The sequence below is a fragment of the Geotrypetes seraphini genome, chromosome 7 (genome assembly GCF_902459505.1).
Source record: "Geotrypetes seraphini chromosome 7, aGeoSer1.1, whole genome shotgun sequence".
NCBI classification, from domain to species: Eukaryota; Metazoa; Chordata; class Amphibia; order Gymnophiona; family Dermophiidae; genus Geotrypetes; species Geotrypetes seraphini.
The window spans coordinates 7300027-7317052 of record NC_047090.1 but is presented as its reverse complement, the minus strand read 5'-3'; the positions used below and the strand labels follow the sequence as shown (position 1 = coordinate 7317052).

The 17026-nt window shown below is 40.7% G+C and overlaps 1 protein-coding gene across 6 annotated transcripts in view; it reads left to right on the top strand.

The window, feature by feature from the left end:
* The window catches only part of NTF3 (neurotrophin 3), a 212218-nt gene that overhangs the window by 109788 nt on the left and 85404 nt on the right, over positions 1-17026 (top strand). Inside the window, exon 1 of one of the 6 annotated variants that reach the window (XM_033950721.1) lies at positions 15651-15761. The exons of 4 other annotated variants lie outside the window; for them this stretch is intronic. In XM_033950721.1, the coding sequence (XP_033806612.1) occupies positions 15744-15761 (18 nt within the window). In that variant the 5' untranslated portion in view covers positions 15651-15743. Of the gene's footprint in view, positions 1-15650; positions 15821-17026 lie in introns of those variants that run through there. One more of the 6 variants, XM_033950727.1, reaches the window with a different exon arrangement.

Below are 17026 nucleotides of genomic sequence, written 5' to 3'. Positions count from 1 at the left end.
TAGATACAAGAGGTGTGGTCTTGATAATATTAAGCTGCCGTAGTTATGCAGGCCTCGTCTCCTGGAAACAGCAATCAGCCAATGGCAACCCTTGTCTTTGGGCTAATTCCTGCATCAGTCTCACTTGTACGTCTCCTGATCCTAGTTTTCAACTCTGAAGGTTCAGCACTTTGTTTCATCTCCTGCAAGCAAGATGCTACCGTAGTCTGTCTGGGCACTTTCCACCATTTTAACGTTCAGGAAGCTTATTTTCTTCTCTGGAATGTATAAGCATTTCTGTAGTAACGAGCCACGCACACTTAAGAGACAACATGAAAGGATGCCTCTCTTGGACTGTTTCGACAGATCTTTTTTTCTAATTTCTAGCGAGTGCAGTGCTCCATGGGATTTCTCACTTTTTCTCAAGGGGCCAGTCTCTACTTTTTATAAGTTCTAAAGAAGCTTGCTTTATAGCGCACTGTCCCCGCAAGAGATTTAAATGGCCAGAAGCTTCTCTTGGTCATTTAAATCACTTTGAATATCTACGGTAGTTCTCTGTTTTCGTAGTATTTGTTTCTACACATGTAAACCGGAACACTTAAATATGCTCAAGTCCAATGGCATAATAAGGTGAGTGTGGGTCCTCCCCGGGTTCAGTTTTCCTAAGGGCACATTACCCCTCCTCCTCTCTGCCCCCCCCCCCCCCACTCCTCTCCTTGCCACGCACGTGCATCCTTGCCTTCCCCCGTAATTTTTTTTTTTTACTTCCCCGTTGGCATCGGTGTTCTCTCTGACATCACTTACGGGACCTGCGTCTAGGAAGTGATGTCAAAGGGTGAGCTATATTAAACTGAAACTTAACTTTGTATCATTCTGAGAAAGCTGGACTCGGTTTACAGCAATTAAATAAACAGGGAATGATTTCCAACTGATAAATAGAAGATAATAGCAAAATTTCAAAAGAATTAATTTTCAACATGTTTGGCAAATAGAGTAGTTTTTAAAGATTTATGGAAAAATTGAAACGAACTGGAACTCCTTAAAAAAAGGGGGAGATTATTTCAGAGTTGGTAGAATTTAAAGACCAAAGATTGACTGAAGATATTGAATCCTCGAATCCCTTTTTTACAAGGAAGGGAGAGTTTAAATTGTTGGATACCTCTTGCAAAGGGGAATCGGCAAACATTCCAAAATAAAGGAATAAGAGGATTATTGATACCATGTAGAATTTTAAAAGAAATGCAAGCGCATTTCAATTGAATTCTAAAATAAACCGGGAGCAATGAAGACTCTGAAGCAAAGGGGTCACATGGTCAAATTTACGTTTTCCAAAGATCAGCTTCGCAGCAGAAAAGTTCAAAAGGTATGGGAAAAGGGAAGGGGATGTGTGCATGGGGCGCCATTCTAAGGTGCGCCTACTGAGGCGCATAGGAACGCCTAAAGACACCTAAGGCCAACGAGGGCGTGGTTTGCGCCAGAAGTGGCCTTGGGCATCCCTAAGTGCCCCTGTAGGTGCGATATATATCATCTTAAATCTAGGCTTTTCAAATGCTGGGTTGCAAAAACAGCCGCAATTCTACAAACGGCGCAGATGCGTGATTGACACGCAATCGGGGGTCTGTTTCGATGGCGACTGCCGATACTGTCACCGTTTATAGAATCTGGCCCTTTGTACATAGCTTGAAGCTGTTTCTGGCTAACGCTACATCACACGGGGCTGTTCATTTTATTAAACAGATACATTTCGAATGGATCCAGGTACAGGACCTGAAACTGGACCAGAAAATTCATCACCTGGATGGTGCTGGCACATAATTTCACACTCACCTTCCGTTGGCAACCACATGCATGCGAGTGTGATTGAATGAGCACATGTGTGTGTCCTATACCCACACTAGAGCATCAAGAATCTGGTTTGGGAACCTTTTATGGATCAGATACATCACTTTTCTATACTGCTCTCTCAGGAGAGAGCAGTTTACATGAATTTACATGAATTTATTTACATGAATTTACATGAATTTACAGGAATTTACATGAATTTATTCAGGTATTCAAGCATTTTTCAATGCGACCCTCTATAGAATTGTAATGTAATGTAATTTATTTCTTATATACCGCTATATCCGTTAGGTTCTAAGCGGTTTTCAGAAAATATACATTAAAATTATAAGTATGAAAGGTACTTAGAAGTTCCCTAACTGTCCCGAAGGCTCACAATCTAACTAAAGTACCAAGAGAGCTGTAAGGGAGTGAAAAGTAAGAAAAGAGAAAAGATGAGAAAATAAACAATCTAACTGAATCTAATTGTCCATTCCCTGACCTCAAACCATCAAAATCCATTCTGATTCTTTACATTTACCTTCTGCACAATCCTTGGCAGACCATTTTAGAGACAAAATTCAGAAAATTAGAGCAACATTTCAACCCTTGGCTCATACAAACTCTACTGCCCCGTCTGTTACCAATCCTCAGATACCTGGTCTATCTTTCTCCAAATGTGTCTCGTTTCAAGATCCCTTCACTTTTGGAGATTCAACAGATTATTAATACTATGAACATAAAGGGTTCTAGCATAGAGACCATTCTCCCATGCATTCTGAAATGCCATTTCTCTATATTTGGTCCCCACATACTCGGTTTCATATCCACAAGCCTTACCCTGAGCTCAATTCCAAAATCCTGGAAAGAGGCGATCATCTATCCTTCTATCAAAGACTTCAAAATTAGTGCAGCCAAAATATCTACCTATTGCCCTATTTCTAACATTCCTTTCTTAGCATAAATCACCGAAAAGGTTGTTTTCACCCAAATCTCTGACTTTGTGGAAAATACTAATGTACTTCACCCAAACCCAACTGGATTCCAAAAACATCACTCCACAAAGCTTTTACTTATTGGACTGGTTACTAATATCATATACCATCTGGATCATCATAGCTCAGTCATTCTTATATCTTTGGAATTGTCATCAGCCTTTGACACTATAGATCACCGATTACTATTCAACCGTCTTCAAGAAATAGGTATATCAGATCAGGTGTTAGATTGGTTCATCTCATATTTCAAAGACCATACATCAAAAGTTTCATTCAACGGCTCTTCTTCTGACACCTTTCCTAATGACTTTGATATTCCACAAGGTTATATTCTATCCCCTCTTCTCTTTAACATCTTCCTGGGCCCTCTGATTACCCTAGGGCAGTCCATTGGCTTTTCCGTTTTAACGTATGCTGATGACATACAACTAACTCACCCAATTGATCTCACTAATCCTGATGACATCTCTACTATCAATCAAAAGTTGGTGAAAATAAGTAAGTGGCTCAATTCTAATATGCTATCGCTTAATGTAAACGAAACTAAATCCATGGTTTTTCAAATCAAGAATGGTCTAACCTTACTTTCTCCTATAGAATTTAGGTCCACCCCAGTCCAGTCTGTTAGAACCATCAAGCTTCTAGGAATCACCCTTGACGAGAAACTAACTTTCCATGATCATATCAGCTCTTTGGTATGGAAATGCTTCTACCGTCTCCGCATGATACGATCTCTCGCTAAGTTACTAGACCAAGCTTCCCTTCACATTCTCATCCACTCTTTAGTTTTCTCTTGTTTGGACTATAGCAACATAAGGAAATTACAAAGAAAGAAATTAGCGTATTCAAATAGTCCAAAAGACTGCCATCAAAATCATTTTCAATGCAAAAAAATTTTATCACGTCACGCCTCTTCTGGTCAAAGCACACTGGTTTCCTATCAAGCACCGTATCACTTATAAAATTATGCTGTTGACATTCAAAACCAGAAAAGCAGGGCAGCCTGAATTCATCAATAGACTTCTAATACCCCACTCCTCTCAACGTACTCTTCGATCATCAAACCAAAAATTTGCTTGCAATCCCATCATTAAGATATATTAACTCCTTGCTCTGGAACTCAGTACCGGCTTATTTACGAGAGATTACAACATTAGACAATTTTAAGACTAGCTTAAAAACCATGCTTTATAAAGATGCTTTGGCAGTATGACCGTCCTTTTAAGGTTGTTTTAATCCCATACTAGTCCAGCCTTCCTGGCTGAACCCTCTGTTCCCCTGTCCTTTTGTTTTTCCCTTTTTTTTGTCCTTTCCTTTCAATCAATTGTAGTTCTGTCAGTCTGTTTAGGTCACCAGAATATAAGTTGGGCGTGCCCTAGGGCATTGCTGGAAAGTTAACTCCCTAGACTCCACCAAAAATATATAAACCTCAAATCTAAATTTTTAAGATAAGGAGCACCCTCAGCTTTAAAGAGCGACTCAAAGAGCAGCTCTAGTGCTTAGAATAGTCTGTTTAGGTCAGTCATGTTAGTCCAGGTAGTTCATCTTTTGATATTTCTTTGATGTTAAGTCCTAATGTGTATATTAGCTCCCTGTTTATGCTTATTTTTATTATGTAAAGCCGCCTTGATATCTGATAAGGTGGGATAACAAAATTTTAATAAACTTGGAAACTTGGGGCTCCTTTTACAAAGGTGCGCTAGCGTTTTTAGCGCACGCACCGGATTAGTGCGCGCTACCCGAAAAACTACCGCCTGCTCAAGAGGAGGCAGTAGTGGCTAGTGCGCGCTATTCTGCGCGTTAGGCCCTAATGCACCTTTGTAAAAGGAGCCCTTGGAGAGGGACAGCGACAAAACTCACGGGGACGGGACAGGGAAATTGAATTCCTGCAGGAATGGGGAAAAATTTGTCCCCGTGTCATTCTCTAGTGACAACTAGTGACTGAACTATATAGTTTGCTTCTGGCTGCTATGTATACAGCCACCTAATGGCAGAAAAACATGTAAACTCTATTCTTTGAAATCCGTTGACAATCAATTCACCCGTCCTCTCTCGAGTAGGTCCTCATTACAAAGAAATATTTTCTTAGTTATTTGTTAAATCAACCCCGAACCAACTTTTTATCATGACTTTTGAGTGTAGAACTTCTTTTCTATTGAAAAATGTTGATTACTTGAGCATTATTTAGTTCTTTAAGGTACCCAAATATCTTTATGACAGTACTCCCAAACCTGTTCTTGGAACAACCAGTTGAGTTTTCAGGATATCCACGGTGAACATATATATATATAAGAAAATTTGCTTATATTGGGTCTCAGCGCATGCAAATTTAAGCCATGCGTATTCATTGTGAGTATCCTAAAAACAAGACTAGTTGGGTAGTGGCTCCTTCCTTGATCCCACCGCTCCTTCCCCGTACCTCTAGTTGAAGTTGTTGCTCGCGGCGGTCAACAACATGCTCCTCACGACCCCATAGGCTCTCCCTTTGGTGTCACTTCCTATGTGTGACACCCGGAAGTGACATCGGTGGGAGAGCTGAAAGTGTCAAAAAGAGCACGTTGACTGCCGTGAACAACTTCAACTAGAGGTATGGGGGAACAGAAGGGGGTGCGCGTATGGAGGAGAGGAACGGGAAGAGATGGGGAGGGGTGAAAAGGAGCAGGTGTTTCGGTGCCCCCAGCAACATGGTGCCAGAGGAGGACCGCCTCCCTTGCCTCCATCTCCTTACTATGCCAGTGTAGTTGGGTATGTTCCAAAAACTGGCTTGAGAGCCATTGCTCTAGGGCAGTGTCTCAAACTTTTTTAGCTCCGGCACACTAAACAGAGCAAAGGCTTTTTGTGGCCCATTATAATTGAAATGATAGAATTGCAAAACCAATGAAAAAATTAAATTTGAGAGTTGTTTCTTCAAAGTTCTTTAAGCTATGTATTGGTAAATTGTAACAGCGTTGAAACTAAAGTAGATAGAATAGATTCACTAATCAATGTGATGGATGTGCTTGTGTTTGAGTGCAAATTAAGTCAAAACGCAGCTCGATAGTCGACAGCACACATGAATTTCATCATCCACCATATGCAGTCGTTCTCTTTTTTAAAAATTTAATTTCTGTCAGAGCTGAAGATCCAAGTTTGCAAAGATAAGAAGATCCAAATGGTAACAAAGCTTCGACTGCTTTGTTGCTCAAGTTAGGATAACCACTGCATAAAAATATAAAAAATAAAAACTAAAATTACTTGTCGTTAGTTTTCAAGGACCAATCACGTCAAAGAATGATGCTTGTCTGGGCAGACGCTCATAACCTCGACAGACTCATGTGTACGTGATGTACATGTCATCTAGTCTAGTGCATACTTATGAAGGGAATTTTTAATTCTGGAATCTCTTCCGGGCACCCCATTGTGCCATGGCACACAGTTTGAGAGACACTGCTCTAGGGTAAGTCTGTTCAAGCTCAGTCCCTGAGGGCTGCAAACTGGCCAGGTTTTCAGGATTTCCCTACTGAATATGCATGCAAAATATTTGCATGCCCATTACCTCCATTCTATGCCTATTCAATTCATAAACACATCATTTCTGGACAAGTTGACAGATGATGATGAAACTGCTAAAGAGATATACAACTCGATGCCCTCCTTCATTTATGATGGTCCATAAATCTCATGAAATTATTTTCATTAATGGTGATTTACTAATATAATCACATGAGGTATTATTTGATGTTGCTCTTTATAACTAGGGCATGGAAAACATGCAAAGCCAGCAATGTTTTCCCCTGAAGACGGCATCAACAGTAAGACATAGGGCTAAATTAACTTGACGGCTCGTTTTCTTAACATTGCCCAGTCAGTACTGCATTTCAACCATAAGGTGGCACTGCTGCAAAAGCCAATAGTTTCATGGGGGAAAAAGATGTGCGTAGACAGAAGACACATGAGCCCTGCATGGACCGACATTTCTGACAGTACATGGCAGGGTCTTGCCAATGTCACATCCCTGCACATATGGATCCTTCTTGAAATCTGTTACTCTTTTGGCCTCTCCCACCTTCACGTACCCACCACGCTTTCTATGAAAATATATTTTCTGGCTGAAAATGACCCTTTTTCTCTGTGAAACAGCACATTGCACATGACAGAACTTTTAGAAGTACTCATGGGAATTGGGGGTAGATATTGAAAGGAGTTTAACTAGGCAGGGGAGGCTGGTCAACTTCTGGGTCAACTCACATAGCCGGATATACAATGCTGGGAGCCACGCGTGCCCCGGCATTTGATATCTGAGGTTAGTTCAGCCTGTGGCTGTGGCTGGCTTACAAGACACTTATTGAATAGTAACACTTTATTTATTATTTCAATTTATAAACTATCTGTAAAATAAATGCTCTGTGAAAATGAATGTGCATGAATTCCTCAAGATCAAATACATCAATCCAATCCAAGCTTTAGTTTTGTATACCGGGCCATTCCAACTATAGGACTCGATCCGGTTCACAAAATGAATTAAAAGACAAAGGAAAGAATAATTGGACCAAAAATTCACCAATTGCTTTCGAATCAAGAACAACTCCTGGTGACCATGTAGATTGTTTCACTCTTGAGTGGTCTCTGAAAGCTACTCAATGGCTTTTATGGTTGATATAATTCAGTCAATCTGTCTTGTTGCTGGTCTTTCAGTGCTTCTGTTGACTTCAGCCTCTCACCAAGCATAAGACTCTTCTCTAAGGTAGGGTGGCAGATTTATTATTTATTTAAAAATTTATATACCGCATACAACTATGCGGTTTCCATACCATATACATAAAATCTTGTTTCTCTCCGATTATCACATATAACATAGACATGTCTAAACAACATCATAGAACAATCAGCTGACCTTCATAGAACATCATAGAACATCATAGAACAAAATCAGCTGACCTTCCCATAGCTCAGCTGACGTAGCTGAGAACCAATCTTCATACACTATTGACATTAACCCCCTCTTTTACGAACACATGCTAAACGCTAATGCATGCATATTATCCTATGGACGCATTAGCGGTTAGTGTGCGCGTTGATTTAGCGTATGCATAGTGCACCTTTGTAAAAGAGGGCTTAAGTCTAATTATTTGTTCAAACCTTCAGGAGCAATTGTAATTAGATGAAAAATCCAGTGCTAGTCTAATAAAATGTCTGTGCCAGAAGTTGTATGTGGTTTGTACGATTTGTTCAATCAAAGCACGACTAACAGAGCATAAATCCAGAGTCAGTACTGAATGTGACACTATTCCTCTAGTAAACCATTGGTGATTGATGGGATACACTCTGGAAGATATTAAATGGCATGTTATTGATATGATACATATCAGGTAGGAGGGAGGTAACATTGAAGATCTATTAAGGAAGGAACAGCATTGGATTATTCATCTAAATTCTGTTGCTTCTGAAGTTTTGAATGAAAAATTAGACTTAAGCCTGGATTCTAGTAATGGCATCCTACCACTCTCTAACTAACCAATTGGGATACACATTTTAAAAAATAATAATGAAGATATGGGCTAACTCTACATTAAATTTTCTGGATAGCCATCTGAGGATCCACAAAAAAAAATTATGTATATGTATAACTGGTGTGGTGGAGATATAGTTTGGTATTATTTGTTCACTAGTCAAGGATTTAGCCAAGAGTCTCCCATACTTGCCAGAGCTTCAAATCTATTCAAGACAAATAATGGATTTGGAATTTAATGTATTATGGGAATGAGTAAAACAGATATGGGTAAATACATGGTTAAGGGTTAAAAGCATCCTCAAAAAGGGTTTTTTTTAAAGCTTGGCTTTGAATAGGGCCAGAGATGGAACATGATGTACCAACTTGGGAAGTCTGTTCCAGGTATTCAGCACTGCGGGATGAAAGGAACGGAGTCTGGAGATAGCAGTACAGAAGGGAACAGATGAATGGAATTCTCAGGGAGGAAACAGAAGAGATTTACTTAAAAGCTGCGGAAATAATTCACTTGTAAGTCAACACGAAAAGGTTGAACTATATATGGATCGGTTATATGAGTGTGGTAACACTAGTGGAAGGGTATCACTAAATGAAGGAAAAGGTCTCGGAACACCACAAAAGGGGATTATATGAGTTTTCACCCCTAATTTCAGTGGTGATGGTTATCTTTCATTGGCAAAACCTTCTTAATAATGTATTTTACTTATTTTCATGCTTTTCAATAAGTAAAATAAATTAAATACATTATTAAGAAAGTTTTGTCAATGAAAGATAACCATCACCACTGAAATTAGAGGTGAAAACTCATATGATCTCCTTTAGTTGGCGTTCTGAGACATTTTCCTTCATTTAGCGATAGACATCTTCACTAATTTGCCTTGTGTGGATCGTATGTTAGTGTGGCGAATTATTTTTTCATATTTATCTTTGAACACTAGTGGAAGATAAGCTGAGTATCAGAATTTTGAACAGATTGATGGATTAATTGGAAACCTTTGAGTAGCGAGTTGCAGTAATCTACATAGGAGGTGAAGAGAGTGTGAATGAACTTTGGTAATGTTCTAGAGAAAGAAATGACTGATTTTAGTAATCTGTTAGATATGTGCAAAGAAAGAGAGAAAGGAGTCAAAGATGATTCCACATTTACAAGCTAAGTAGACATAAAAGATGATGGTGTTATCCTCAGATATAGAGAATGAATGAAGAGGAGAAATGGATTTAGGCCATGTTCAGTTTCAGGTGGTTATAGAACATCCACTAAAAGTGTGATAAGAAAAGAAGAAACCCAAGACAGAAGAGAGCCCCAAAATCCAAGTGAAGAGAGTACATCAAGAAGTAGGTGGTGATGAACAGAGCAGAAGATGGGTCAAGAAGAATGAGGATTGGTTCTGACCAGGAAAAGGTAACCATCATGACAGAGAGCAATAATTGAAGCAGAATATTCAGGAAAAAGCCGAGTCTCTGTTAGATTAAGAAGACAGAGAGTAAGAGCGATAACGAGGTCTGTTTCTCTATGCTCTGTTTTGACTGTTGTTTCTTGTTCGGAGTAAAGATTCCTCATTAGAGTACGGTAATAAGATGCTCAGGAATGCCCATTTTCCAAAAGACTTTCCAAATTTTAGTATGAACTCAATGGAAGGCCTTGCTGTTGTGGCTTATTCAATCAACAAGGGGATATCTTTGCACATAGTTCCTTCATTCAGCCACAGTGATGCTTATGTTATGTAGACTTCACCAGAAAGAGAACACGGAAACCAGACTGACTACATTCCAGGAGGTCTATTTTGACGATGAAATCATGAACTCCTTGTAGGCAAAATATAAGTTAAATTGAAGAACAACAACCCCTTCTGCTACCAAAATATGACCTTGAACTCGTACCAATTTACGTCCAGGAAAATGCCAAAAAACAATTTGCAATGTTAAACTTACTCAATAGGGAGCCAAAAGAATTATGGATAGAACTAAAGGACAAAAAAATAATTTAGATAAGATCATAAACTCAAAGAAGTCCAAATGGTTATTTGAGCAAATGGTACAAATAGCATAGAAGAGGAAAGAAGTAAGGAAAAATAAAGACAAGGATTAATACTAGAATAACCTCCGCAAAGGAACTGAGGGAAGTACGAGGACTATTTATCAACAAATCCATGACAGAAAAACAAAGTTCCATCCATGAATTATCGTGTTAAAATGTGACAATGGGCAACTATTGACTGATGCATTCAGATCAAGCAAAGGTGAAAGGGATATACTGAAAACCTGTAGAACAGAGACGTTGACCATACAGGAAATTGATAACACAGAAGAACCCCTAGTTTTGAAAGAAGGTGTTAGAGCTGTTTTAAGGTCACTACAAAAGCAAAAAAGAAAGGCCAGAAGAGTAGATGAAATTGCAATTGATTTAATGGAAGGTAGTTTTAATGTGCTGACCAAACTCTGCCAACAACTACGGAAAACTGCAAAACGGCCAATAGATCAGAAAAGATTGGTTTAAATACTGGAGATTACTTAACAAAGGCTGGAACCGATCATGGAAAGGAAATTGGCCAATCCTATCCATTACAGCCATGTAGACAACCATTACGAGACTCTATTTGCTTATATTCTCTTAGATCCAGCAAAGCATGTGGGTTCTTAGTTTCTCCGTAGTATACTTTAGTTCCTCATAGCATGCATGCCATCAAAACCATCTCAATCCCCTGTAAGTTGTATGTTATTGATCCTGTAGCCTTTGTGTCTTTGATCCCATAGCATGACATCGATCCTGTAGCTTATGTCTCATTGACCCTGAAGACTCTTGTAACCTGTTCTGGGCTCCTGGGGAGCACAGGCTATAAACACGAAAATAAATAAATGTGCAAGCAGGAATCAGGAAAGGTTGGGGAAGAAGGGGCATCATTGCTAATCTCTGCTAGATAATCAAAAAAATTCCACATACTATTCACAGTATATAGAAAATGTGACCTACGAAGGTTGCACTGCATAGCAAACTCTTATCATTTTCTCAAACTCACCTTTAATGTCCTTAAAAGCCTTTCTCATGAGAAACAGGACAACAAAGATTTTCTATGCGCTTCTTGAGGTTGAGCACATGTACATGACGGATTCATGCATGCATGCATGCTGTGTAACAGTGCGTGTACTTTCTGGTACTGCTAAACGTATGTTGTTCATAGAATTTTTTTGTTTTGTTTGGGGTTTTTTTTTAAATGCTTTTATTCCCCAACATTGCACATTTCACTACTTCTTCCAGATATTTCTAATTTCTTTCAGGGCCAAACTCAAACACACAAGTCTAGGCTGTATTTTCTGGAGGCGCAATGAGACTTTGTCTGGCTTCTTTTAAGAAGTGCCTGAGAGATGCTTCTAGAAGGGCTATTTGGTGACTCCCTCAGGAAATTGTCAGATTTTTAACACAACTTGATAACTTACATAAGAATGGACTTACTGGGTCAGACCAATGGTCCATCAAGCCCAGTAGCCCGTTCTCACGGTGGCCAATTCAGGTCCCTCGTACCTGGCCAATACCCAAGGAGTAGCAACATTCCATACAGAATCCCAAGGGATAGCAAGATTCCGGAATCCCAAAGGGTAGCAACGTTCCATACAGAATCCCAAGGAATAGCAAGATTCCGGAATCCCAAAGGGTAGCAACATTCCATACAGAATCCCAAGGAATAGCAAGATTCCGGAATCCCAAAGAGTAGCAACATTCCATATAGAATCCCAAGGAATAGCAAGATTCCGGAATCCCAAAGGGTAGCAACGTTCCATACAGAATCCCAAGGAATAGCAAGATTCCGTAATCCCAAAGGGTAGCAACGTTTCATACAGAATCCCAAGGGATAGCAAGATTCCGGAATCCCAAAGGGTAGCAACGTTTCATACAGAATCCCAAGGAATAGCAAGATTCCGGAATCCCAAAGAGTAGCAACATTCCATATAGAATCCCAAGGAATAGCAAGATTCCGGAATCCCAAAGGGTAGCAACGTTCCATACAGAATCCCAAGGAATAGCAAGATTCCGGAATCCCAAAGGGTAGCAACGTTTCATACAGAATCCCAAGGGATAGCAAGATTCCGGAATCCCAAAGGGTAGCAACTTTTCATACAGAATCCCAAGGAATAGCAAGATTCTGGAATCCCAAAGGGTAGCAATGTTCCATACAGAATCCCAAGGAATAGCAAGATTCCGGAATCCCAAGAGTAACAAGATTCTAGAATTCCAAGGAGTAGCAGCATTCCATGCTACCGATCCAGGGCAAGCAGTGGCTTCCCCCATGTCTTTCTCAAAAATGGACTATGGACTTGACCAAACCAGCTATTCCAAGAGACTTCCATTGCTTTATGTTTGTATAAGGAGCGCTGCCTTGCATCCTTAAATATGAACAATTTACTAATGAATGAACTAGAGATTTAAAGTGAGTAAAGACATTTTACTCAAATCTAACCTTCTTCCACGTATCTGAGCCTCTAATTTGGAATCTGTACCTTATACAACATTCTACTCACGAATATTATTGGCCACTAAGAATGTAATGTCTCCAGAGAAATTACTGTCTGTATAAACACCAGATTTCAAGAAAACTACAACCTTCTTAGTTAAGGAATCTCAAAAATAGGTCCTACCTAGAGCCCCTTCACGCTTTGAAGAGTACTCCTCAAGTTAACTAGACTGCTTTTTGGTGTTATTGAAAACTTGCACATTTTCCAACACATTTAAAACTTAATGTAAAATACATGAAGAGAGAGAGAGAGAGAGAAAAAAAGAAAATTAACAGCACCCTAAATGTGGTTGTCTAGTGCAGTGATTCCCAACCCTGTCCTGGAAGAACACCAGGCCAATTGGGTTTTCAGGCTAGCCCTAATGAATATGCATGAGAGAGATTTGCATATGATGGAAGTGATAGGCATGCAAATTTGCTTCATGCATATTCATTAGGGCTAGCCTGAAAACCCAATTGGCCTGATGTTCCTCCAGGACAGGGTTGGGAACCACTGCAATAGACAGGCTTGTGCAGATGAGGACGGAGCTTAGCCATTGGTGGAATGAGGCATTATGACATCACAATCTGAGCTCTAGAATGTTGCTACTCATGATTTTAAAGTGCTTGAGGCTTGTGCAGATGAGGACGGAGCTTAGGCATTGGTGGACTGAGGCTTTATGACATCACAATCTGAGTTCTACAATGTTGCTACTTAGGATTTTAAAGTGTTTGAGGCTTGTGCGGATGAGGACGGAGCTTAGGCATTGGTGGAATGAGACATTATGACATCACAATCTGAGCTCTAGAATGTTGCTATTTAGGATGTTAAAGGGTTTGAGGCTTGTGCAGATGAGGACGGAGCTTAGGCATTGGTTGAATGAGGCATTATGACATCACAATCTGAGTTCTACAATGTTGCTACTTAGGATTTTAAAGGGTTTGAGGCTTGTGCAGATGAGGACGGAGCTTAGGCATTGGTGGAATGAGACATTATGACATCACAATCAGAGCTCTAGAATGTTGCTACTTAGGATTTTAAAGAGTTTGAGGCTTGTGCAGATGAGGACGGAGCTTAGGCATTGGTGGAATGAGACATTATGACATCACAATCTGAGCTCTAGAATGGTGCTACTCATGATTTTAAAGTGCTTGAGGCTTGTGCAGATGAGGACGGAGCTTGCAGGAATGGGGCAGGGACAGGAGAAGAACTCGCTGGGACAGGACAGGAAAATGAGTTTCTGCGGGGATGGGGAAAACTTTGTCCCCGTGCCATTCTCTACTTGGAAGAAAGGATAGAAAATTGAGTAAATAAATAGTATGAAAAGTCTCAGCCTCTGATAAGCAGAGCTGGTATTGTGACATCATAATGCCTCATTCCACCAATAAGAGCCAACCTCATCAGTGATGTCACAATGGCTGGATTGCCCCATACTTGGCTCACTTTCACTACATTATGATTTCTAGAGTGGTGCAGTGTCTCCGTCCTCACAGGACCTCAATTTCCCCGTCCTGTCCCCGCGAATTTTGTCGCTGTCCCTGTAAGCTCTGCCTTAACTGCACAAGCTTTGAACACTTATGATTTTAATGTATTTGAGGCTTGTGCGGATGAGGATGGGGCAGGGACAGGAAAATGAGTTCCTGTGGGAACAGGGAAAAATCCCCCCCCCCCCATGTCCTTCTCTATTTTGGGGCAAAAGGCTGTGTACAGAGCTACATCAGCTGCACTTCATGCAGCATGCTTCACTTTCTCTTGCAATGCATCGCTTGCTTCTGTGCCGCCTGGATATACTTAACCCTTTGCTTGCTGGTGCAAAGTACACACCATTGCTCCTTACTGACAGCAGTACTTTTTAAGTCTGAAATGGCTGCTCGTTAGACACCCTTTAGGATTGGTATAACCTTAGATGAGGAAGGGGATGTGTGGGGGGGGGGGGGGGCAGAGTCATATACTATTGGTTACCCCTTCTTTCTAGATGCGTTTGGTTTGATCTCCTTCCCTGAAAATAAAAAGTGTTGAAAACGCAAGACAAACCATGAGGGACATCACTTCTTTGCAGTGGATTATTATTATGATTTATTTACCTATATGACTTTGGGGTGCTTTGCAAAATGTAGGAGCATCAGAAATGAACCCAGAGCAGCCAATTTTTGGGAAGATTCAGCAGACGTCAATGGAGGCTCCCAGTGGAGAAGCCCACACAGGCTGGTTTTGCTGATGGGAACCAGTGCGGTCCCACTGAGGCAGAAGCGGGTGTAGGATTTCCAAAAGAGAGGGCAGAAAGTAGGGCTCAGCCAGCCAGAAGGCATGAAAAGATGTGGAAGGGGGCATTAGAGGTGGCATTTGAAGGTAACAGCAAGTGGAAGGTCTAATTTGGTTGACTGAAGGGTTAAGTACAAGAACCCCTTAAAGACTGCAAACACGGCCCTGAGTTTTAAAAGGTGGTGAACTGTTGAACCTCACTTTCCACCTCCGAAAAGTGTCATCATTCAAAGAAATGACTCCCATAAGAATGGCTGGGATTTACGGTTTGAGAGCTGCTGTTTGAGTTTATCTTCAAATAATGGTATTAATTGGGGCAATTTCAATGTGGAAAATCAAAGTTGGAGGAGAAAGCCACGACTTAGTTCACTTGTTTTCAAGTTTGTCTACTTAGTCCCGGCTCTTTTTTTTGCCTTTGGTGAAAGTGTTTCTAAAACAGGGCTGAACCACCTCAGACTAAGTCCAGCCACTGCAGTGACCTCCCCGGCTGAAAGCCAAGAGGGCCGCGGCGCGCAAGGGGTTACTCTCGAGCTCGGAGAGCCATCTGGCTGGGCTGGTTTTGTTATAACCCTGCAGCTTAGGCTGGCTAGGCTCAGTTTTAAGGCTCCTCTGCCGTAAGAGCGACTCTGCCCCCACCTTTGAATGAACCCTTTTGCAGCAACCTTTACCTTCATGTCGACGATTCTGAATACTTTTCCACGGATGCCATGGTTGCTCCTGCCACGGTAAGGGGAATTTATTTGGGATTTAGAGAGACGGGACTTTGGAAGCAAGTCTGCAAGGGGTAAGTAAGCTGGGTAGCAAATGCAACTTTGCTTTGCAGATTCCCAATCGTGATTGCTGGAAGATTTTTTTTTAATTAGATTTCTTACACCTGCCAAAGCAAAATACATTTTAGGGGGTCAGGGAAATAAAGAAAGAACCCTAATTAACTTCCTGATCACTTTTACAAAGATTGAACTGGGCAAAAGTCTGGATTCGTCTTGGAGTTATTTTTCTTTGCTATAGAACGATACAAAGGGGTTGGAAAAAAAACAAAAAAAAAAACCCAACAACAAACAAACCCCCCCCCCCAAAAAAAAAAAAATCGTTAGTAGGGAATGCAGAATGAGCTTGCTTCAACAAACCCAAGCCAGCCTGAGGGAAGGTTGACAAGCTCAGTCATTTCAATTCCCCCCGTTCAGCCGCCCTTTTTTTAATAATAATGATAATGTTCAATAATTTTTTATTGAGTTTTAAGAATAAAAGATACATAACAAAAATCTTACCAAGAATATCATCTCAACTCAGTTAATACATTGTAGATATATAAATGCAAAGAAATCAACAATCAATTATCACCACAAAGTACCTCCCAAAACTCCCTCCCCACTTCCCGTCCCCCACTTCCCCCCCTCTACCCACCCCATTCCCAAACATTACTAATAAATAGTGCTACACTTTCTGATTACAAATGGGATGAGTTCGCTCCGAAACTGCCTGCTCTGACTGATAATTGCTGTCATCCCAAATTGACTCTGTTTTTTATGAGAAACGATTCAAAATCCTCTCACACGGGACTTTTCCGAGGGCTAAGTGCTGGCTCTTACATTCCTTAGGTCCGAAGAACGTTTAAGCGATGAACTTGCCTGGATGAGAACGGAAGGATTGTCATTTGCAGAACTTAAAAAAAAAACCCCAAAATGGAAAAACTGCGCCCTCTCTTAATCTCTGGATGCACAAATACGACGGTGGAAAATGATGGGTTCTCCTTCTTAATCCTTTCTTCAAATAAACGAGCCAGACGCAAAGCCAGAGATTTGGAGATAAGGCCGGGGTTAATTGTATATGTTTCAGGAGGGCAAATGCTGGAGTCCAGATTTTCAGATTTTAGACGCTGTTATTTCGGGGGGGAGGAGGGGGGGTGCAAAAGAAATACTCGAGCCACTGAAAAGACCCCAACAGCTCAATCTGTTAAGGCTCTGCTGGATGGGCTTATAAAAGACAGAGA